The sequence below is a fragment of the Chroicocephalus ridibundus genome, chromosome 2, assembly GCF_963924245.1.
Source record: "Chroicocephalus ridibundus chromosome 2, bChrRid1.1, whole genome shotgun sequence".
NCBI lineage: Eukaryota > Metazoa > Chordata > Aves > Charadriiformes > Laridae > Chroicocephalus > Chroicocephalus ridibundus.
In genome coordinates, this window is record NC_086285.1 from 133778456 (window position 1) to 133801228 (window position 22773).

Below are 22773 nucleotides of genomic sequence, written 5' to 3' on the forward strand. Positions count from 1 at the left end.
CTCCTAGAGTCGTTAACCAATTACAGCTGGGATCAAGGCCAAAACCAGCTAAGTATCACAACTGAGATTATCTCAAGTGGCACCTTAGTTAAATTGCTGAATAATCTTTTCTCTAGAGTTCAGATAAACATTGGTTGAGTTTTCTTATGCCTTATGCCTTCCTAAAGGTCCTTCCTTTTGGATTTACTGTTTATATTATTTTCTTTTTAGCAAGCTTCCTAGGGAAGGTCAGTTGGACTCCCACCTCAGTTACACAGATAGAAATTAGGATAGCCTCCCTCCTTCACAGCCTTTTTCTGGATAAAACTGGAAGATAAATTAATTATGGTGTCTGTACAGCTTGCCTTCAAATTGCTGAATGCAACGATTTCAGCAGATCCTGGACTGAGCCCTCATTTTATTTTGCAGTGGCTCTGTACTATTTTACACTTCACAAGAAGAAAAGCAATTTTCTGCTATTCATCTATCTACTTGGAAGACACTATCAATAGTCAGGCTTGGGCTTCTATGCAGTATTTCAAAGCAGAAATCCACAATGTGGGATAACCTGACAAGAAACCAGGTTAAACTGGTTCTTGTTAAGCAAATGTTTCTTCCTTCTGGCTGCTTAAATGAAGAAGAGGAGGCTTTTTCTTCTCTAAAGCAATTCAGTCTTCTCCCTTGCTGCAAGTTAACCTCTGAGAAAATATTTTGAGAAAAAGAAAATCTTATCTCATAAGTTTTAATCTTAAAACAGGAAAAGTCTGCTCCCAACTAGGAAAACTCAGCTGATTTTCCCACTGCACAAATACAAATAAAAGCAAAACAGACTACAGATGGAAATGTAAAAGAACAGCAAAAGGAGCTATTGCACTACTTTCGTGCTATGAAGCAGAATGAATTACTGACATCCATTTCTTAACCTACCTTTATTTTCCTGATGCACGGAAAAGATTATGACAGTGAATTCTGTAAGTTGTTAAAATGTGTTTTTCCCTGATGATTGATATAGTATATTACCTCATGTGAATTGTTTGGGGTGACAGTGTTCTTATCTGACTCTTGCTAGAGATGTATCTGCTCTCAAGAGATGAGAGCGATAATTGTGTTTAAAAAAGTGGGTTTCAGGAACATGCGTTACAAAGACGTTTCTATATATTGATGCAGCCACACACTATCACAGCACCAGTAAGTCATTGTAACCAAGCTTTTAATGTCATTTATAAAAAAATAGAGTTATTTACATTTGCAACTTATTTGATGGCATCTTCATTTATTACGGCATTTGAATCAGTGAAGAAATGTCACTAGAACTCATTTGAGGGTAAACTTTTCAAAGAAAAGCATGGCACTACAGGAAAAATGTTTAAAACGTTGTGAATTCTTGTTGTTTTGCAGGATCATCCAAACTCATTCTTTACAACACATGCACCTTGGCCTTATGGTAAGCAGAATTCCCTTCCAGATTAAGGCACAGAAACTCTGCCACATTTCTAGGGACAGTCCCACATTCTTACATGTGGCACTTCAAGACATAACCACAGGAATTAGTTTAATTCCAGTGGACAGTGGCCTAAATGCAGAATGTACCCACTTACACGTTTTTAAAAAAACTCTGGTTAAAAGGACAAAAAAAAAAAGTATGACTATACTTATTGCATAGTTGCAGCAAACCAGATCCATGAATACAAAACCCATCAAAATATATTATAAATCTATCTGAGTTTCAAAGCTACTCTAAAATACTGCTTTCCTTTAGAATACAAATAACACTGTTTGGGGTTAGTTTGTAGAGTTGTATTTTGGTCCATGCTGTTAATTCTATATCATTATATTCCTCTTCCATTAGTTTAAAAGCCCCAGAGCAACAGGTCCTCAGGCAGTGGTAAGAATGATGAAGCCAAGGAAGGGCCTTTCCAAATCTCAGACTTCAGCTGCTGCAGTCAGTTCATAAAAACTCTAATTTCCACTGCCTCCCTTCTTTACTGCTTTAAATAAACTTCCCTCAGAACTCTAAGGGAAAAGAATGACAGGGGACACAGATCTAACACTGTTAGAGATGGAGGTTTGTCCCCATCTTCTAGTCTTGAGCCGATAAATCACAGCTCTTGAAAATATCCAGACCATAAAAAAGAAAGATCATCAACAAGAACAAAAAAACCCACAACTCAACAACCAATTTACTTTGACTATGCGGTAGTTCCACATAATCTGCTGGCAGTAGAAACTTCTTTGGCATCAGAGTCAGGTCTTCCTGAAACCACAAATGGCCAAGTCTGTAAGCAAAAAAAAAAAAAAAAAAAAAAAAGGTATTTCGTATTAAAAAGAAAGTTTATCCTAGTATGAAACTAGAGCTTTATTACCGATAGATGTCTAACTCTGGTTCCGTTGCAAACACGTCATCATGTTTTAGTCCCAGTGGGAAGCACAGAGGGAGCTGAGTTTCTCTAACAAATATTTTCATTACGTTTTTCATTATAATTAAATACTCCGCAATAGGGCTGCAATGGTCAGCAACAAATTGTTCTCATCAAAAACGCAACATCTCTCTTGCTCTGCAAGTGTTTGCGTCATTTTTTAAATAAAAAGCGTATAAACTGTTCAAAAGCACTCACTTTGCACTGTATAAGCAACCTTTTTACCGCTGTGTGCATCAGGCGTTTTGTTTCATACCGATGAACTAATGACGGCTCGACTGTGCTCCAAGCCGGCCCGCAGAGGGAATTACTCCTTTTTCGGACATTAAGTTTGCCTAATGCACGAGGAATTTAGTTCTTTAGGGTCCCCAGAAGAGCCACCACCCGCCATCACCGTAAGCCAAACCCGGCTGCCGGGGCGAGGGTTACCGGGGATTTACCAAGCACTCGGTGCCGCCCCACGGCTTCTCCGACGGCGGGCACGGATTGAACGCTGCTAGCCCTGCCCGGGGTGGGGGGGGGCGGGCCGATGGGGCTTCCCCGGGGGTTCCCCCGTCACCCCCGCGGCTGCCCCTCGCCGCGCATCCCCAAGGCGCCGGGACCGCGTTCCTCCGCGCACCTTCCCCCCCCCCCCCGCCCCCTCCGCGCCGCTCCGTACCAGGTTGACGGGGTGGACGTATCCGTTTTCGTAGCGGTCCTCCTGCAGCAGCTGCCGGAGGTGGGCGATGTAGCTGGACGCCAGGCGCAGCGTGTCCAGCTTGGAGAGCTTGGTGTCGGGCGGCACCCAGGGCAGGCTGGTCTTCAGCCGGGAGAACGCCTTGCTTAGCACCCGCATCCGCGCCCGCTCCCGCGCGTTGGCCGCGTTGCGCTGGGACTGCTTCCCCTCCGCCGGCGGCCCCCGCGGCCCCGACGCCGCCTTCTTGCCCCCGGGGCCGCCGCCCCGCGCCCGCTTCCTCTTGCAGCCGCTGCCCGCCGGCCCCGCCGCGCAGCTGCCCTCGCCGTCCTCTTCCTCCTCCTCCTCTTCCTCCTCCTCCTCCTCCTCCTCCGCCGCCGAGGAGTTGTCCCCCGAGGGGTAGAGCTCGCCGCGGGGCTGGCGCTTGGCCGGCGGCGGCGGGTAGTCCAGCTGCAGCGCCCGCAGGTCCATCTCGGGCAGCTCCTCCGCCTCGCTCCCGGAGCCGGCGGACATGGCCCCGGGAGGGAGGCAGGGAGGCGGGCAGCGGGGCAGGCACGAGGGGGCGGACGGCCCAGGCGAGTCGGTCCAACGCGGGGCGGCCCCGCCGCGGAAAGTCGGTGTTTGCGCGGGGGGGGGGGGAGGGGGCGCGGAAGGGGGATGCGCCCCTTGACAGCGCTATATATCGGGTGTCCGCCGAGCCAACCACCCGCCGGGCGGAGGGGAGGCGGGGGGGGGGAGGGGGGGGCGGTGAGGGGGTGCGGAGGAGTGGGTAGGAGCCGGCGGAGCCCCGCGCCGGGGGCGGCGCCTCTCCGCGCTGCCCCGCGGTGCGGTGCGCGGTCCGCCCTGTGTGGTGGGGAACAGGCGGGGACGTCTCCGGATCTATGTGTGCTCTTGGAAGTAACGCTGCCGTGTGAATGAGCGCTTTTCCAACCGGGATAGAGCCCTCTCCTCGCGGAGAGGGATGGACAATACCCCCTGGGCTGATCCCGCAAGTGCTTTCGCGGGGAGGGGGACACGGCTCCCCGTTTCTAAGGCGGCAGCGGCTGGGCTGAGGCTGGACGCACCTGGGGCACTGCCCCCGGCCCACCCGCATCCGCCCTCCCTCTCGCCTTCCCGTCGAGGTCGGGGGCTTTCCCCGCCGTACGAACCCCCACCGAGCCCCGCTCCCCGCATCCGAGCGGGGCCAACCCCAGGCTGCGGGTCAGGCCCCCGCCCGCCCGGGGGTCTTCGCCCCCTTCCCGCTACCTGCCCTGCTCCGGGAGGCTGTTGTGCCGTCCCCGTGCCCTCCGCCGCGACGCGGCACTCAGGGGTGGGTTTGCGATTTGTGGGGAGCGAGGTAAAAAGTCGCCGGAAACGACTTTTTCGGTGGTGTTTCGACGGTGTCAATAACTTTGGGTGAAGCTACAGACAGTAGCGAGTGAGTACAACCAACGTGTCCTTCTTCTTCAGGGCAATTAGTTAAAAGCCAATTAGTTGGGCTGTGTGAAGCTCTGTCACAGGGCAAAATAAACAAGACAGCTTTTCGACCGATTCGCGGGTTTTTAAAAGCAAATTACATGCTACAGCTTCCAGTCCATGCTACAGAGAGTGGGTGATCCATCATCCACTGCAAATTCAACAGGAGTATAAAAAAAAAATAATATAAAAACAACAAACATATTGTATCCCTCCCACACCCCAAAATTTCCCTTCTTTCCAAGATGAACAACTAGCATGTAGTGCCTCGCTGGCCTTCGCGGCCCTGTCTGGATACGGTTAACCAGAATAAAAATTCAGTTCGCAGAAAAGAATCTAATGACTACAACAGGTGGAAAGATCCTGTCCCGCAATTTTTTTGCTCCCGGTTTTTCCCTTCCATTTCCCTCCCGGCCGAGTGGAACCTTCCCGGCTGCTGCCGCACAACTTTCCTGGCACGGCCGGCCGCCTTTTCGCCCAGCGCTTTGCTCTTCGCTCCCCGCCAACCCTGTGGTCTTATTGAGGGCCACTTAACGCTGTATAAACCTCGGCTTCACCCGCTGGGGCTAGAACCACATCAGAGCCGGGTTTAACGGCAACCTTTCCAAGTGAAACTTGACGTTTCTTGAACCACCGAAACAGGCAGCTGATCTTGCAACTGGATCTCTTGAACTTGGTTTGACACTACGATGCTCTGGCTGGGTCCCCGCACGGCTGTAAGGTGAAAGGTGCCGGACTTTGGGGTTGCTCTGCTTCCCCAATTAGCCCACATTATCCGTATAAATATATATATATATATATAAAGATACTGCAGGGGAAGAGATATAGGTTTACTTTTTCCCTCCATCTGGGTTGTTTATACAGGTGCGGGCTGAACGCTTTCCCTGCTAAAGATTAATGGGAGAAAGTGCTGAATTTCTTTAAACAAAGAAAATGGTACCCAGTCTTAAAAGCCACAATAGCAAATCTCACCTTTCGCGCCTACCTCTACCTCGAGATTAATCCTCTACCCTTGGATTAAAGGCGACGCATAATGGCGATTTCGCCTCATTTAATGAAAGGACTGGGGGCGGAAGGGGTAAAGGGCGGGGGGGGGGGGGGGAGCGTAATAGCCAAATTCTCGCCTTTGCCTGCTTGTTGGTTAGTATAGGAAATGGGAAATGCAATGGAATAAATCAGGAGTGAGCCTCAGGGGTTACTTCGGATTTACACCCAACAAAACCGAGCAGAACTGACTCCTCTCACATCCATCAAACCTCTAATTTCTGCGACCCCGACCGAGATATCATTTTCAGGATAAAGTCTTTGATGGGGCCAGGGCATTACATCATGCTTCCATTTGTCCTCTAGTCACGACTTTGATCTTTCACGCTCCCTGCGTGCCGAGTAGGGAAAACGTCCCTGGTATATCAGGGCAGCATTTTACACCCGTTATCAGGCGCACTCCCTTTCCCTTTTCTCCGTTAAAAGGTAAAACCCACGATCTGATTTACGCCCGGCCCCGAGGCCAGCATCCCTCCGCTGTTTCATGGTCCATCCCGTGTGCTGTGCCCGGCTCCGCAAAACCCAGCCTGGGTGGTGGGGGGAGAGGAGCAGCAGCTAAAACGGCTCCTGCGTGGGGAGAAGCTACAGAGAGGGCCTTCCCCAGGGCTCTGCCTCTGCCACCGTTGTCGGTCCTGAGGCCACAAAAAGCAGCTTTTCTCTGCTGAGGGGAGATCCCTGATTTGCGGAGGGAGGCGCACTGGGACGGAGTGGTTTTCCCCACGCTTTTCCAGAAGGCATTTTAGGATCATAGAATCATTTAGGCTGGAAAAGAAAAGGTTGGGATCATCGAGTCCAACCATCAACTACTTTGGTAAACAAATTTAACCAACAAACGCAAGCAAAGGGAAGTCCATGAAAAGCGGGTTTTTCCTTTATCTTTGCAGCAGATGCGCGTGTTTCGTGCCTCACCCGAGGACCGGCGAGGGAGGGCGCTGGGCTGGGCGGAGAACGTCCCCCCCCCCGATGCCTGGGAGCCGCTGCCCCCGGCTCAGAGCGGGGAGCTGACAGCCCGGCGGGTGTCTGGGGTGAGGCAGGGTATGTGTGTGTGTATAACCCTTTTATTTTCTTCCTAAAGTTTCAGAATAAATTATAGCAAAAAGCAAAAGGAAAAAGAAAAAAAAAAAAAAGGAAAAGAAATTCCAGGGGCCAAGTCTGTAAAACGTAGGTTATCTCCGAGGATAGGAGGGGGAACTGCTAAAAGCCCCATGTCTCTCGCATTCATCCTCTGGGGTGTTGGCAGCGACAAAGCAGGGCGGAGGAGGGAGATGATGTGTGCTCGATAAAGTGCTTTAAATAAGGTTTTTCTTTGGCATTTGTCCTTTTCTCGAACCCAGCAGCGTTACCGAGTCACTTCGCTCCGACCTAAAGTGCACTTGCACTTTTTTCGGAAAGACCTCAGTGTAACAAGGGCGTTTTTGATTCATTTTCTCGCGGTGGTGAGAAAGGCAGGATGTCTGGAGGGGAGGAGGACAGCGTCTGGCAAACGTCTCAGTCTTGATCTCTTCGCAAGCGTCTACAACCCACAGCCAGGCTGCGTGAAAGGCACGCAGGGCTTCTGCCGTGAAGGGATGCTTGACATTGCTGATCCTGTAGGGAAAGCAGGTGGATGAATTATTAAATGCCACCTAGAGCAAACACAACTCTGCATGGCTCAGATCCCCCCGTAAAGGCACCTAGTGAAAGGACAAGCGTACAGTGTCCCTCATTCCCCCACCAATCCTGCCCCCGCTAAAAACGCCTGTCACCAGGAATGCTGTTTGCTACAGCCCGTGACTTGCGTGCCCTGTCCTGAGCCGGAGGTCTGGCCCACTAAAGGATGCCCTTTCCTATTGTCACTTCTCAGGTGACAGCGCCGTGGTGCCCACGTCTCGGTCCCCTGTCAGGGAGGGACCTAGCTCCTTGTGACCGAGCCCAGCTTATCTGGGGCTGGGGGGGATCCTGAAAGCGTTGCGGGGGCATGCGGGGGCATGCAGGGACAGCCAGCCCGAGCAGTTATTGGAAGAGTGTGTGTCTTGCTGGGAGGGGCTTGCAAATAAAGTGGCTTTCTACCATATAAGAAAATTAAAAATTACTTAGTGTGTCAAGCCATGTGAAATAAGGCAATCGGGATAAACGAGGGGGGAAGGGGGTAAAGAAACAACTGTTTTCTAGAGTTTATTTTGCCCAGCGAGTGCGAACCATCCCACCAAGGAACACGCTCAAAGATTCACTTGGTGAAGGGACTACAAACCCGGGGTTAAACCCCAACCTCCGCCTCCCTCCTCGGCCCCCCGGGCACCAGCCCTCGGGGCCGGGGCTGCCCCGCTCCGCTCCCCGGGGTCCTGCGGGGCCAGCCCCGCTGCGGCGCCGGCAGGGCTCCCCCTGCCCTCGGGGGAGGCTCTGCTTGGGGCAGAGCGCAGGAAACCCTCGTCTCCGGGGGAGAAAGGCAGCCGCTCTGCCGGCGGGGATTGCCGGGCGCCGAGCGGGGGGCGAAGCCGCCGGGGGTGCCGTGCGGGAGGCTGCGGGGCTAGTTGTGCCGCCGGGGCTGCGGAGAGGGTCCCTGCTGCTCTCTCAGCAACCCCAAGCAAAAGCGGGAACATGCTTTTGAAATAAAAAAAACCCCACGAGCTGCTAATTTCCCCAAAGGGGGTCCCGCCCCGCAGCGCAAGGCGAGAGCATCTTCCCCGGAGAAAGCAATCGCTCCCCGTTATTTACCCCTTCCCCTCCCCCTTCTCCCCGACATTTCCAGTGCAATAAGGACAACGAGACGTTATTAACTGTAAAGGATTGTTACTGTCCCCGGAGTTTGGCCAGCAGTGAGTTTTGCTCAGGTATCCCCAACTTTCAGCAGCGTTTCCCCTGCGGAATAGCCAGGCAAACTCTCTAAATACCTTCTGGCGCCAGAAGAAAGTTCTCATGTAATAGATACCCGCTGGTGTGAGAACACGGATTCTGCTCACTTTGTCAATCAGACCGGGTGGGGGGATGAGGAGGGAGCGATGGAGATTTCTTTTAATTAAAAAAAAAAGACAAAAAAGTACTTTTCACTAATTTTATTTTTTTAATGATGCTTGGAGATGTGCTGTTGGCCTAAAAGGACCAGAATTAATGGTGTTGTTTAAAGTGGAGTTTATTTCTTCTCTTGGAGCAAATTAGCTGGAATAACAAGCAAACATCAGGCAAGAGGAAACTCTGCATTACTCTCCTCATTGTGTTTCACTCTGAGAGGGAAGCCCACCAGAGCAAGACGGAAGAGATGGGGAGAGATAACACCGCCACAGCACTTCATTATACTTGAATGCTCCAGCACACTCACTCGCTTTGGCTGGGCTACAGCAAAGCAGACGGAGGAGTGCAGCTTCCCTAGGAACCATTAGCGGAATCACTGGGGCTCTGAGATGGGGGCACACAGCCGGTGAGACAGCGTCATGGTCAGCAGGGGGAAAATCACTGCCCAAAGTTGTCCAGAGTCAAAGAAAACTCCGTCACTCTGGCATCGCATCATTAGCTGTATTGAGGGAAAGCTGCAAAGGGCACCCGATATATGCAGACTGCCGTCACGGGAGCCTCACGCTCAGTTGTCTGGCGAAATTATTCCTCATTTTCTCCAGGCAACACATTTTCTATGGAAGGCACCTAGGCAGCCTTCTGAACACGAGGCAGGACAGCATCTTGCCACACCTTACCTCAACAGTGCTCAGGCTCTACTCAGTGCAGGCCATGTCGGGATAGATATTCTTTCTCTTGTAAGAAACAGTATCACTCTGGATGTGCTCTGTCCCCCTTCGTAGGATATTGTGTATCCAGGTATAATATTCACTTTTCTAGCTATTTGAATTGGTGGATCTATAATGCACCTAGATTTTAAATTGATAAAATTATAACTGACCACTTTGCCCACTACTGGGTTAATTCTGGCTCTGAGATGTATGACAGATGACACAGTCCTGACAATGCCTTTTTAGATGTAATAGGCATGGTTCTTCTAGTATGCGATTTTGACATATATAGGTAGGTCTATATTTAAAAAGGAAAAGCTGAAAGTGTTAGGTGAAGAACTCAGCTATGAGGTTTTAACACCAATTTTCCCACTTTCTGAATGCTTGTTTCCATACCCTACACAAAATTAAACCAGAAATTTTGTTCTTTTCACAGTACTTCTAAAAAGTGCTCCTACATCTGAAAACACTTCATTACTGTAGTAGTGCTTTACATTTTAAGTAACTAAAATGTTCCAGACTCTCCCAGGCTGCTTCCTGTCACCATCTTACAGTATGGTCTCTGCAGATACTTCTTGATGGCTGAAGTTGAATTCTTTTGCAAGTTCTTTCGTGATCTGTTTTCTTTTTTTATTTTGTTATCATGGCCATATTCATGTCCATGGCCTTTTTTTTACATTTATTTATTTATTACTTAGGACAAGGAATAAGACCTGAAAAAGAGAAAGGATGCCTGGAGCCATATGTTACGAACGGCAATGGAATAAGCTTTCATAGATTTAACTGTCTTATTCACAAAAATGGTGAACCTTTAGAGAGGGTTTCTGTCTTTCATTTCTACCTTCAGGAGGAAATTTTATTTTTAGAAAAAGCTATTCTGATTTCAGGTAATGATGATCAGACTTGTAGGAGACATGGCCCAGATGATTTAATCCTGTGGAACATCCCTATTAGCAGAATATCAGCTCTTAAACCAGTAACACTGGGAACTGGAGATCTCTTTCTACTCTGCAGACCTTTAAACTCTGCCTTCTTTCTTTGACAGTTTACTGTCCATAGCAGACACGGGTGAGGTCAGACTTTTGTCCTTTACCTTTCCTTATTTTACCATGGGTATCAAATTTGAATTATGTTAATAGTTAATTGTCAAGAGCAAACCAGCATTACGAAGTATACTTTTCTTTCTTCCTTTTCATGGTAGATTTCTCTGATTTGGCAGTTGCAAAATAAAATGCACCTGGATTTATCTGCATTTTGCTAGGCAAAATGACTACTCCGTCAATACCAGAGTCCTTGGCAAGGACAAACCAGTGCTAGAAAAGGAAACATGAACACATCATACAAGAGCCTTTTTAGAATTACTACTTAAAATTAAACTAAGCAGTTAACCTAATCTTGCAAAACTGGAGGCAATGGATGCCTGTGAAAAGAAAAATGACAACACTACTGAGCAAGGTTGTCAACTGACAAAAAAATTCACAAAACCATCAATTTTAATTGAGGTGACACAGTGACGCAAGTTGAATATGTGATTCACGATGTCTAGGTCTTTTCCTGTGGACCCTGGGTTAAAATAAGAAATATTCACGCCAAAATAAGTAGAATTGCATTTGGCGTAAATCTGGAAAAAAAAACCCCAGTGCTTGACTAAGGTTCTCTTGATGCAACTAAAAATATACAGTAATGGATTCCACAGTCCCTCTGAGAGTGAGACTACCATGGTCCTCTCTCAAGGATGTTTTTCTATCTGAAACCTGGGTTTAGGGACATTTACAAATTCTCTCACAGGTATACTTAGCATAACTTGCATGGTTATCAATATATAAAGCAGTATGTATTAAGTAACGTGTCTTTGGAAAGAAGCACAGACTGAGATACATGTTCTGCTAAGTAAGCTTCTCATAGTTTTACCATTCTTTGGTTGGGGAAAAAAAGATAAAGATTACTTCAGAAAGCACCCAGGGCCTTATCAAAAGTCGTGTTGCCCACTGTGAGATGAAATTGGATCTTCATAGTAGCTACTGCAAAATTCATTTAACTCCTAATTACTGCATTTCTGCTACCCCGCTACTTGACCATTTCTAAGGAAAGATTTACAGGAACCAATATAATGGCTTTCTGGCCTTGTTATCCAATCTCATGCCCCTTAAAGCATAGCATGCTTTAAGACTTAACTGTTGAATTGTTCATCTTAATTGGCTTAAAAAGTGGAAGTGCAACCTGCTCGTAATTGGTAGTTAAAGGAAAAGACATTTATGGTTGACTCACCTTGACTATTATTACTTGCTTGGTATTACTTGCAATTCTCCTCTTACCTCTTTCTTTTGCTGTGATTGCACTGCCTCACCGTGAGGCAGCTGGTTCCACATTGCACTGCCTACGAGATGTCATGGTCCCATGATGTCATAATGTAATGGATGCCGAAAACAGTAAGCTGCTGGTTTGGTTTCATGAGTCAGGGTCATATTCTCTGTTACAGGGTCAAAAAGAAAGCGTTGCCTTACGCACTCCACACTGCAAGTAGAGCAAGGTGGCAAGGGCGAGGATAAGGATAACGTGATCGACAAGGCAGAAGTTAGTGCAACCCACTCATCTGGAAATAACGCTCCCAGCAAGTTGTTGCGATCATTTTGGAAAGTGTTAATTCTTTTTGAGCCATGTACACGTAGACTAAATGTATGCTTCTGTTCTATTGAAACAAAGCAATGAAGAAACCACCGGAAATAAAACTGACTGGTTTTATAGGAGGAAAGGCAGCTGATCTATCTATTCAAGAGCATGGTGCTCTACTCATTTTTACATTCATTGCACTATATTTCCAAGTAAAACTGACAACATAGCACTTTCCTTACAATTAAATTAGAAGAGCCTTGCAAGAAGTGACTCATACGCTAAAGCAATTATAAGTTTTATGTTTATCTCTGTATTTTTCTTAAAGTCAATGAGACTCCTGAACAAACATACCTTTCAACAGACAATCATAGTATCATCTGATTCAAATTATGAGGTTTTCTGAAATGGATTCATTTCCTGTTTCAACCTAATACCAATGGAGAGACAGCAAATTGTTTGCCCCTGTCCCAACCCAACATTTCGAAATCTCAGGGATCTGAGGTTTCATACACACCCACCATTAAGTCTAACAACTTAATTAGCAGCTTTAACTGCATGTGGAGATAAATCAAAGAAGATGAGAAGATTCTTTAATTTGTATGGACATCAGTGTAAGATTCCTTTTTAAATTTTGGCACAAAAGTGCTCCTAACCAATCCTACATTTACTTTGAACGAACCTTGACTAGAAGACAGGAACGAGATCTGTTAAGCATTTGCCCCATTTCTTAAATTTATGATATGCTATCCAATCTACCGACTTCAAGAAGTTGGCTTCTGGCAAGTCTGCTTTCATTATGTGTTGGTTTAAGGTCTCTAAAGCAAAATGATTAAGATAGTTTGAACCTGTGATAAACACATTGATCTTCATAGTGTTGGTAGAATAAGGAAAGGTGAACTGGTGAGCTGATCCCCTTCTCCACAAACCCAGAAAGATTTAGAATGACAAAATGTTTAAAACATGGAAATTATCTAACCTTGAAGCATGGAAAGTGACATAGCCTTTTTCTGAATGTCTTCTTTATCAAGTTTATTTGGCCTAGGAGCAAGGTGTTCATTGTTCTTGGAGAAATGCCACAGTTGCTTAATGAGAAAAAGTCAAAGGCTATTATACAAGATTACATACAAAAACGAAAATGAAATGCTTCTGACTTTTTGTGAATGCTCCCATGTTCATGTGCATGTTACGTCTGTTAGCTTGTAAACAGGCTCTGAAAACACAGAGAACTGCCCAAAACGTAACTTAGTGCTTTGGCTGGAGCTGTCCTGATCTTTTTGCTGTGCATTCTGCTTTTGTGAGTGCTTGATGTACAGACCCAATATAAAATAAGGGCTGCATTATTTGGCTGCAGTTTATAAGAATGAAAGAATAAGGCGAAAGATGAGCAACTCCAGGTCTATGGGGAGCTGGTGGGGCATGGATACAGTGGATAGTTTATTGCTCTACTTGGGGGAATGCTCACCAGGTTCAGTGAGTTCATCAGATTTCCAGACTCGTAGTACAATACGGGTAATAAAAAATCTACAGGTGCATAAAATCAGTCCTTCAAGCACTGAACATTTCTGTGAGTGAAAAAGGTGTTTTTAAAAAACCTGTGACAACACAATCCGGTAAAATATTGTGCTCTTATGTTCCACCCAAGCAGAAAGGAACAAACAGACCAACTAACAGACCTTTGAAGATGTAACTATTATATTCAAGGTTGTTATTTATCACATTGTGGAAAGAAAAACCAAATGCGATGCCAAAATGCTCAACTTGCTTATCTAAAAGAGCATGTCAGGAGGCAATAAGAAGGGTGTAAGTATGGTTTCTCATATGACTTTGGAAAGAAAAGCTTCACAGTGGTATTTCTGAAGCATTAATCCAAAACAGAGACTGGATTTATGGAGCAAATGCTGCAGAGATAGGTGATGAACACAAAACCCAATTCTTAAGTGTGCCTGCAATCAAAGTAGTCACTTGTGGTAATGATGGGTAATTTCTCCAGTGAAGAAATACACATTAAAACAAAACTATCCAAAGGGATACTTCCTTTCAAGAATATGTAAATAATTTTCTCTTTGGTTTTGTGATATATTTTTTTAAAAATAATTTACAGTTGGCATCTGTCTGGAGCAAATCCAATAGAAGTGAGCAGAAGAAGGTCACGTCTGAGATTCAGGTTCTGCCACTCTTTGCCTCAAAATTAGGACTTGTCAAGATACATAGCTAGTGCATCTGTACTTACCTATGTGTAACATCTGAGATGTAGATAAATTAACATAAACCTCATTTAGGGTGCAGGTAATCTCACCTAATTTCAGCCACCTCAAGGTTTGGTATCACAATTCAGATATCTAGGAGTGAGTGTCGAGAGTTATAGTTTATAGGTCAAAATATCACGTGTTAAATTTATTACATGAAGTGTAGAAATGTGGGAGGCATTCACAAGGCAGCATATTGAAGCACTGTACGGACAACCATTTCTTTCTCTGTATAGATCTCTGAGGAAAAAATGCATCAAAAGTGATTTTTTTCCTCCCCCTTGAGTTCTATAGATGAATAAGATGTTGAAGCTTGGACACGTTCAGGCAGAAACAGGTATCATGCCTGAACAGGAAATGAAATATGATTAGAAAGATCCTTTTTTTCAGGAGAATTTTTTTTTCAGTGGAGGCAAAAGATTAGCAAGAGTTTAGGTACCTTGTACCTTGTATTTGAGTTGAACAAGAGAAACGTTTATGGCATGTCCTTTGTGGCTCTAGAACTCAAATATCAAAACTGGAGTACAGCATACTATACAATAAAAAAAAAAAATTGACTTTTATGCTTCTTTCAGTTCCCCTCCTCATTCTTGTGATGCTGAATAATTTAATCTGAACCAAACAGTACTGACTGCCCTTTCCAAGCAGCCATGGTACTCATCTTCATTCATAATATCCTTTTTAATATAAATTCAGGAAGGATAAAGTATTCATGAATAGGATAACATATTCCACTCCCTCCCTCCCCCCAAGTCTTGCTTTTTAAACACATAAAATATTATTTTAAGTGGAAAGAATAATTATATTGAGTCCTAAGGTCCATTTAGTCCAGTCCTGTCTTGATGGCTAAAAGTAAATGTCTAGAAAAGTTTATGTAAAGGGCAAGAATATGGCGATATTCCTCAGAAAACTCTCTCAACAGTCAATAATTCGAGTTTCAGTAATTTTCTGAGCAAGACATTTAATCTTTAAATGTAATGGACCTTGATAGATTTTTCTTCCAGAAGTTGACTTTGGAATTCATGTATACTTTTACCATCCCAGTATTCCACAGCAGGGCCTAATTAAACACATAGGGTGACAAATCACTTTCTTTAATTTAAGAACAGAGTAAGGGTGGATTAAGAAGCTTGTAGGAGACTCAGGCTACTGTAGAAAACACTAAATCATATGTGCAGACTGTGTAGTCTGCATTGGGTGTATGTAGTAAATCCTGTGTGCCATATTTCCTATGAATGTGCATTCCAGTTGGGTGGAACTGACGCAGTGGATTTGTCACATCCAGCCCTGGACAGAAGACATACTGACAGCTGGTTGTTGAGTCTCCATTCAAACTGTGATCTGAGACAGAAGTCATAGAATCATAGAATCTTACAGTCATTTAGGTTGGAAAAGACCCTTAAGATCATTGAGATCCAAGACCATTCAGCACCTCAATGTCTTTTTTGGGGTGAGGGGCCCAAAACTGGACACAATATTCAAGATGCAGCCTCAGCAGTGCCGAGTACAGGGGGGTGATACTTCTCTAGTCCTGCTCACCACACCGTTCCTGATACAGGCCAGGCTGTTTTTGGCCTTCTTGGCCACCTGGGCATACTGCGGGCTCATAGTTAGCCAGCTGTTGATCAACACGCCCAGGCCAGGCTGCTCTCCAGCCACTCTTACCCAAGCCTGTAGCGCTGCATGGGGTTGTTGTGACCCAAGTGCAGGACCCGGCACTTGGCCTTGTTGAATCTCATACCATTGGCCTTGGCCCATCTATCAAGCCTGTCTAGATCCCTCTGTAGAGCCTTCCTACCCTCAAGCAGATCAACATTCCTGCCTAACTTGGTGTTGTCTGCAAAGTTACTGAGGTGCACTCGATTCCCTCACCCAGATCATTAATAAAGATATTAAATAGAACAGTCCCCAATACCGAGCCCTGGGGAACACCACTTGCGACTGACTGCCAACTGGTTTTAACTCCATTCACCACCACTCTCTGGGCCTGGCCATCCAGCCATTTTTTTACCCAGCAAAGAGTACACCCATCCAAGCCATGAGCAGCCAGTTTCTCCAGGAGAATGCAGTGGGATATGGTGTCAAAAGTTTTACCAAAGTCTAGGCAGACAACACTCACAGCCTTTCCCTCATCCACTAAGTGGGCCACCTTGTCATAGAAGGAGACCAGGTTAGTCAAGCAGGACTTGCCTTTCATGAACCCATGCTGACTGGGCCTGATCACCTGATTGTCCTGTGGGTTATAGTTCCTTAGCATTAGCATCAAACTTTACAGCATATATTTTGTGCCATCTGAAAAGCAAGAGAAGACAGCACTGTCTGCCTGTCTTGGTGTTATAATTACCTTTACCTGTGGGTTTCCCCACCTTTTCAAGGAAGACACAATGCACTGCGAGCAAATTCCAGAAAGTCACACTACAATCAAAGACAATGACCCAGAACAAAATTTCAGGATCACCAACGGTTTGGATAATTTTTCTGTATCGTCTTTATCATAGGAAATTACACCATAAGCTGCTTTAAAAAATATTATTTCCCTAAACACAGTTTATGTCTTGGCTCTGAAAACATATAGAAAGACCATATGCTTTCATTTGCATGATCCGTTTTGTCATTTTAACTGGTATCAGCCAAGAATTTTCTGTATAAATTGAAGATTCCACCTTCCATCACTGAAATGTTTATTAATCTTCCTTTACTGTTGAAAAAAAGAGTGCAGTTCTAAGTGAATGGATTTATTATAATTTAATAATCATTCCTTTATTTTACTCTTTTTGTTGCCGTTGACTGACCACTTGTTTCTAGACAACAAATTTCAAGGATTTAGGGGATCAGTTTTCTCCTCCTGAAGACAACTATAATTGAAGTTTCTTCACAAAGACTTTAGTGTCATCAATCAAACACTGAAATATTTGGGATTTTTTTTTTTATTAAGAAGAGATTGTTAAATCAAGAGAAAAAATAAACACTTTCACTTTGTTGTCTAGTTAGCTTATGGGTTTATAGAGAAGGTCAGGAAGAAAAGCGCATTTTTGAATCAAGTACTTTTCTATATAATGGGGACATCTGATCTTCCTGTTTCTGATCTTTTATGATATGTACAAATCCTTATTCCTTCACGCAGTTAATACAATTTTCTAGTATGAAACTGTCAACCACGTATTCTGTAAAAAGTATCTCTCTTTTGCATAGGCTGTCAAGGGATGTCAGAACCAAAAAATCTCCCAGTTACCCTCTTTCAAACCTGTATTTCTCATATGCAAGCAAGTTGGCAATAAGCATGCTCCTGGAGACTCATCAAGAAACAAGGCAAGAAGTTACTATTCTTCATTCTGGCCCTGAGTTCGTTCTGAACACCTTCAGCCACTTTGTGAGTTTGGCAAGCTCCAGCACTGTCTGAGAGGCCCAAGCTGCTTGGCTGCCTTTTCGCTCAGTGTTGCCATCAACATGTCTGTCCCTGCAGGTAGGAGGAGGTTTTCTGTCACTGTCTGAGATTTGCAATTCAGGAGATCACACACTGAGGTCCAAATGCTTTAGTGTGCATGGGATATCATTTACATGGTTTATTTTCTGATTTTTAGCTAATTCTCTTCTGCCTGTGATGTCAAAATCCTTTATTTTTAGGAAGAAGCAAAGACCAGCTGTTTTATAATTTTTGGTAGCTAAGGCTTTGTATTGCAAGACTCAGCAAAGTCCCTGACCACAACCTTTCAAGATGATTTTGCATTGCTCCCTTTTATGGGATGCTCTGGACTTGGAAGCAGAGATAATTCTGTGACCTAGCGTAAAACCGCTGGCACCTAAATCTGGAAGATGACCGCATAGAAAAAAGGGAAAAAAAAAATGAACCGGAAAGAAGATGCTCTTGCAGCTTGCTTTGCTGCAGTCAGATCTCTATTAAAGAGGTTTATAGGAAACTTTTTGTTAATCCAAGGGAAAATTTTAAGTAGCTTCAGAAATATCAATTAATTCTTGAGGAAAAGCCATCTGTGTGGCAGCGGTAAATTTGCAGACCTCTACAGTCCTCCCAAAAGCATTCTTAAAAAACATGAAGAGACTTCTGTGGCAATTCAGAAGAGGAGGAGTGAAAGAGGAATGAAAAGTGTTGAGGAATATTCTGTGCCATCACTGAAGACATCGTATGGCTGAACTTGCCTTTTATAGTCATTTTTCATGGAGTCCTGAAAAGTATTCCATGGATCTCGTTCAGACTGAGAGGCCAGATTTCAGAAATCACCGCTACAAAGTGCTATCCAGTGAGTGGTGCAAAATGCTGTTAGTTTCACCCCTTTTTATTTATTCCGAATTTTTTCATAAGAATCATTTACAAGAAGCAATTACCAGTGTAAATGAAACCAGAAGCAAAAAGTGTCTGGTACTGAGAGGTACTACTAGAAAGGAAAATATATCTTTCTGGAGACAGGGAGGGAGATACTTATGGACAGGATAGTGTCTAGTACTCCCTTCTTCTGCAGTTCATTTCTGTAGTACTACTGTGCGCACTTTTCTTATGAAAAGCTTACCCTCACAAATCTGCTAGAGTCCATAAAATTCCCACCTAATCCAAATGGATCAACCAAAGAATTGAATGGTAACATTAGAGGAGTATAGGCATATATTTATAAGCATGTAGTTCGTAATGTATGGGTGCAGGGGATGGGGAAGCAAATAAAAAATTATTACTATCGTTAAACAGTAAAAGCATCAATATTAAATCATGCAGTCTTCCTGAAAGAGGGACCAGACTTGTAGGGTGACTTGTATAAGCACATTTCTGTTACTTCCTGGGATAAAAATTAATGGAATACTCTCCTAAGAATTTCAACTACAGAAAGGACCTGAAGGGTATTGTCCTCTATTTTCCCCCACTTTACCTCTTTTCTCTTGGTGGTCAACACCTTTACTGAAGGCACAAAATAAGTCTGATTTATATAGGTCTGCCCTACATATAGCTGATGGGCCACTAATAGTTATCTATCCATTAAAATCTGCAGTTTATGTTCTGGAAGAAATTAATGAATTCAACCAGATACGATTTTATGAAATGTATTATGTTAAATCTGAAATATGAAATACAGAAAGCCATGATTAAACAGCTGTAAAATACGTTTGCATTTGTGTGGTCTAAACAAATGAGGGACTCAAGAGTCAATATTTCTCCTCACCTCCGTCAGTTTCACAAGATGAATTTTCCTTCCGTTATTTCAAAATTAAAAAATGATTTGTTGGATTGGAAAAATTTACATTTGGCTTGGCTTGGCTTGGCTGTATAGCTGTGGTTAAAACAAATGGCTTGCCAGAAATCAATTTCCTGTGTCAGGTCCAGCCAGTATGGACACCAAAAACAGGTCTTGAGGAAATCCAAGCGGTAGTTGCTGCATTTATACAGGACTCTGATGGATCCTCAAGGGCAGTAATGTCTCTGAGCTTGATGCAGCTTTTCTTGTGGAGATGGGTTTCCTTTTTTTTGCAATATACCTTTGCACTGAACTTGGCTGAGAGGAAAGCTTTCTAAAACCACTGTTCCCAAACCGAATCTTTGACATATGCGCCTGTTTGTCACTGTGATTTCATGAGTTGGTTTGCACCCCAATAGTAGACTTAGTCTTCAAAATGTTCTGTCATCAGCAAAGGTTTTTGATGACATATGCAACCCTTTTCAACACATGACGTCATCTCTTAGTCAATTAAAATAAAATAGCACAGAGTACTGAATTAAAATGGCAAGCCAAAGCTTAAAAGACCTGTCCTGTTTTAATTTTCTCAGTTCAATAAACCCTTGGCTCTTTTCTAGCTTCACCAAATTATCCTGGATTGCATTGTCCTAACTGCCGGAAGAACAAGAAACTGGAATACTCTAGTTAGTTTTCTCAAGCAGTGTCTCACATCCAAATACAAATAGGACAAGGTTTCTGGTCATAGAAATATCATCCATAATGTCTGTGTGACGAGTTGTCACTAAGGATACATGTCTCGTCAGACATGCACTACATTTCCAAAGCAGTTCTGGTAACAAGTTGTTATTTTTGATAATTCATTAATGTAAATTCTAAAATATCTGTTTAAGCTGTACTCAGAAAACTCAACTTAATTCAGTTCAATGAAATTGCTGCATACTGGGGGGCACCCTGAAACTTCTCTAAGGGCCACATTGTCTGTTCAGACAGCAAATCTAGAACCATGGTCTCAAATGTGGTTAAAATGATTTTTAAGCATCTTGTATATCCAGGCTTGACTTCTCATATGACCTTCCTCGTTGTCTGCATTCAGACAATTTGCAGCCTGTCCACCTGGCAGCCATATAAACATGGGGCAGATCTGGGAGCACACACATCTCCCACTTTCTCTTGTGACTGCTCCTTCAGAGTGGTGCAGACATGGTTTCTCAGCCTGGTATCATTGCTTTTTAATTCTTATATTTTCTTCTCATTGCTACCAGAAGATTTTTTTTTTTTTACTACGATTTGGACAAACACTTGAACACCTTTTCTGCAATTTTGGTCAGGCCCTCAATGTTACCTGTGTCTTTCAAGAGTCAAAGTCCCTGGGTTTGTGTTTCCCCACATTTGTATGTGTCCATACTTTTACAGTGGTCTCATTTCTGCATATTATCTTTTACCCTCTCTGGTTCTCATCTGGAGATAATTTAGGTCTCTCCAGGCTATCCAGATAGACTCTATGCCAACAGGTGGGTATTTGGGAGCACTATTCATTTTCGTTTCTGCCCTAAAAAAACCAGCTAGTGAATTTCAAATTCTCAATTATGCAGACTTTTTAGATAGCACCTTAACAAGAAGGTGACAAGAAATCTATGTAATTTTTGTCAGCCTTGTGTTTTCAGTCTGTTGCAGGCCATCTTCTTCCATTGGGATTGCTCTCATCCTGTCTGGCACGCACACACGCTCTTCACATTCATTGATTTACATCACCCATAGTGGTGGCTTAAATAGTAATAGCAGTTATTCAATACAATATAAAACTTCTTTGCATGTACTGTTATTTACACAAAAGATGAGCATATTGAGCTGTTGAATAGTAATGTGTAAATACCACCTACAATGTTATCATGTTGCTTTTGTTGTTTACGGTGTCCTATGTTGCTGTCAGGACTACACATACATCTATTGTGACATTACCATTCTCAAACTCATATACAATGTGTTAGTGATATTCAGCATGTAACCATTACATGACTTTTCCTGGAGGAATATCTAGTTTTCTCTGGGACAAAAAACAGCAACAAAGGTTGATAGGCACTTTAAAATGCAATGATTATATGATTCATAACATTAATATAATAAAAATATAGTCCTGAGGTTCTCTGGCTTGAAAGTATTTTTTATTGGTTTCAGGAGACACCTTATCTTAGAGATAAGATTATCTGTAGTTGAATATCTATTAATCAATTAAAGGAGCCAGTGCTTTGTTGTTGGCACAAAATATTTTATCTGATTAGTGCAGGTGTAATCAAGAAACATAGTTTTTCCCTTTTAGAGTGAACAGTTTTGCCAAGTTGATTGCATACCAGGATAACAGCTCTCTTTTTTATTCTTAGTTCATGATTTGTCTTGCTTATTTGGTGCTTGACTGCTTTTGTGATATATGATCAACTGCAGATGGAACTTAAACAATTTTCCCCCATCATGGTCTTTACTAAATTTCAAAATTATTTGCAACGGTTCCTCTAACCTCTGTGACAACTGCTAGCTTTTTCCGTCTGTGCAGTAACTGTTTCTTAATCAGATACAATTGTTTTCTCAGCAAAGGGACCACCTGCATATATCTGCTTATGCTTCAGATGTCAGTTTTGACATATTGTTTGCTCAGTAGCATCTTAGAAAGTGCTGCTTAGAGACAGTGCGCGCTCTTTTGGTGCACTGTTCGTTATAGTCTGCTAATGCTTTAGTCTTCTCTATTATAACATGAAGTCAGTACTTTAAATGCTGCTTCTTATTAAAATGGAGGCAAGGAGATAAGAGCAGAGAAGCTGGTATGACAGTGACTGCTGCTGGTTGCACTTCACTGGGAGTGTTGGACCAAGGTTGGTATAGACCAGCAGTGCTACTGTAGGCAAATGTCAAAAAGAGGTTTTTTTCCTTGTTTCTTACAATAATAAAATCTGGCAGTTGTAGCAGACACACAGCCTGGTGAGGACTTTCTGCTTTGGTGACTCCTTCAGCTGTTATTAGAAAATTGTCCATAGTGGCATGAATAGACCTTTTAAATAGTGCTGACAAATTGCTCAGGTGGGCGTATCTTCCATTGCGGTAGTTGATAAATACCTGGCAGATTTGTAGACTGATGGGTGTGAATGAGTAACAGTATCACAGAATCACAGAGGTTGGAAGGGATCTCTGCAGATCATCTAGTCTAGCCCCCCTGCTCAGAGCAGGGTGACCACGAGCCATTTGCTCAGGTAGGCATCCAGTCAGATTTTAAATATCTCCAGGGATGGCGACTCCACGATCTCTCTGTGCAATATGTTCCTGTTGACTACCCTCACAGTAAAAAAGATGTTCTTATATTTAAACGGAATTTTCTGCATTTCAGTTTGTGCTCGTTGACTCTTGTGCTGCCACTAACAAGAGTTTGGCTTTGTCTGCTTTACCCATTCCCCTGATCAGGTATTGGTACACATTGATAAGGTC

At 43.9% G+C, this 22773-nt stretch overlaps 1 protein-coding gene across 1 annotated transcript; it reads right to left on the bottom strand.

The window, feature by feature from the left end:
• Window positions 1-1160: 1160 nt before the first annotated feature.
• MSC (musculin) lies at window positions 1161-3626 on the bottom strand. The gene is made up of 2 exons (XM_063324019.1): window positions 3055-3626; window positions 1161-2255 (listed from the first exon to the last, which is right to left on the bottom strand). The coding sequence occupies exons 1-2, from the start codon at window positions 3580-3582 to the stop codon at window positions 2169-2171; spliced, it is 615 nt and encodes a 204-aa protein (XP_063180089.1). The 5' UTR covers window positions 3583-3626; the 3' UTR covers window positions 1161-2168.
• Window positions 3627-22773: the final 19147 nt, after the last annotated feature.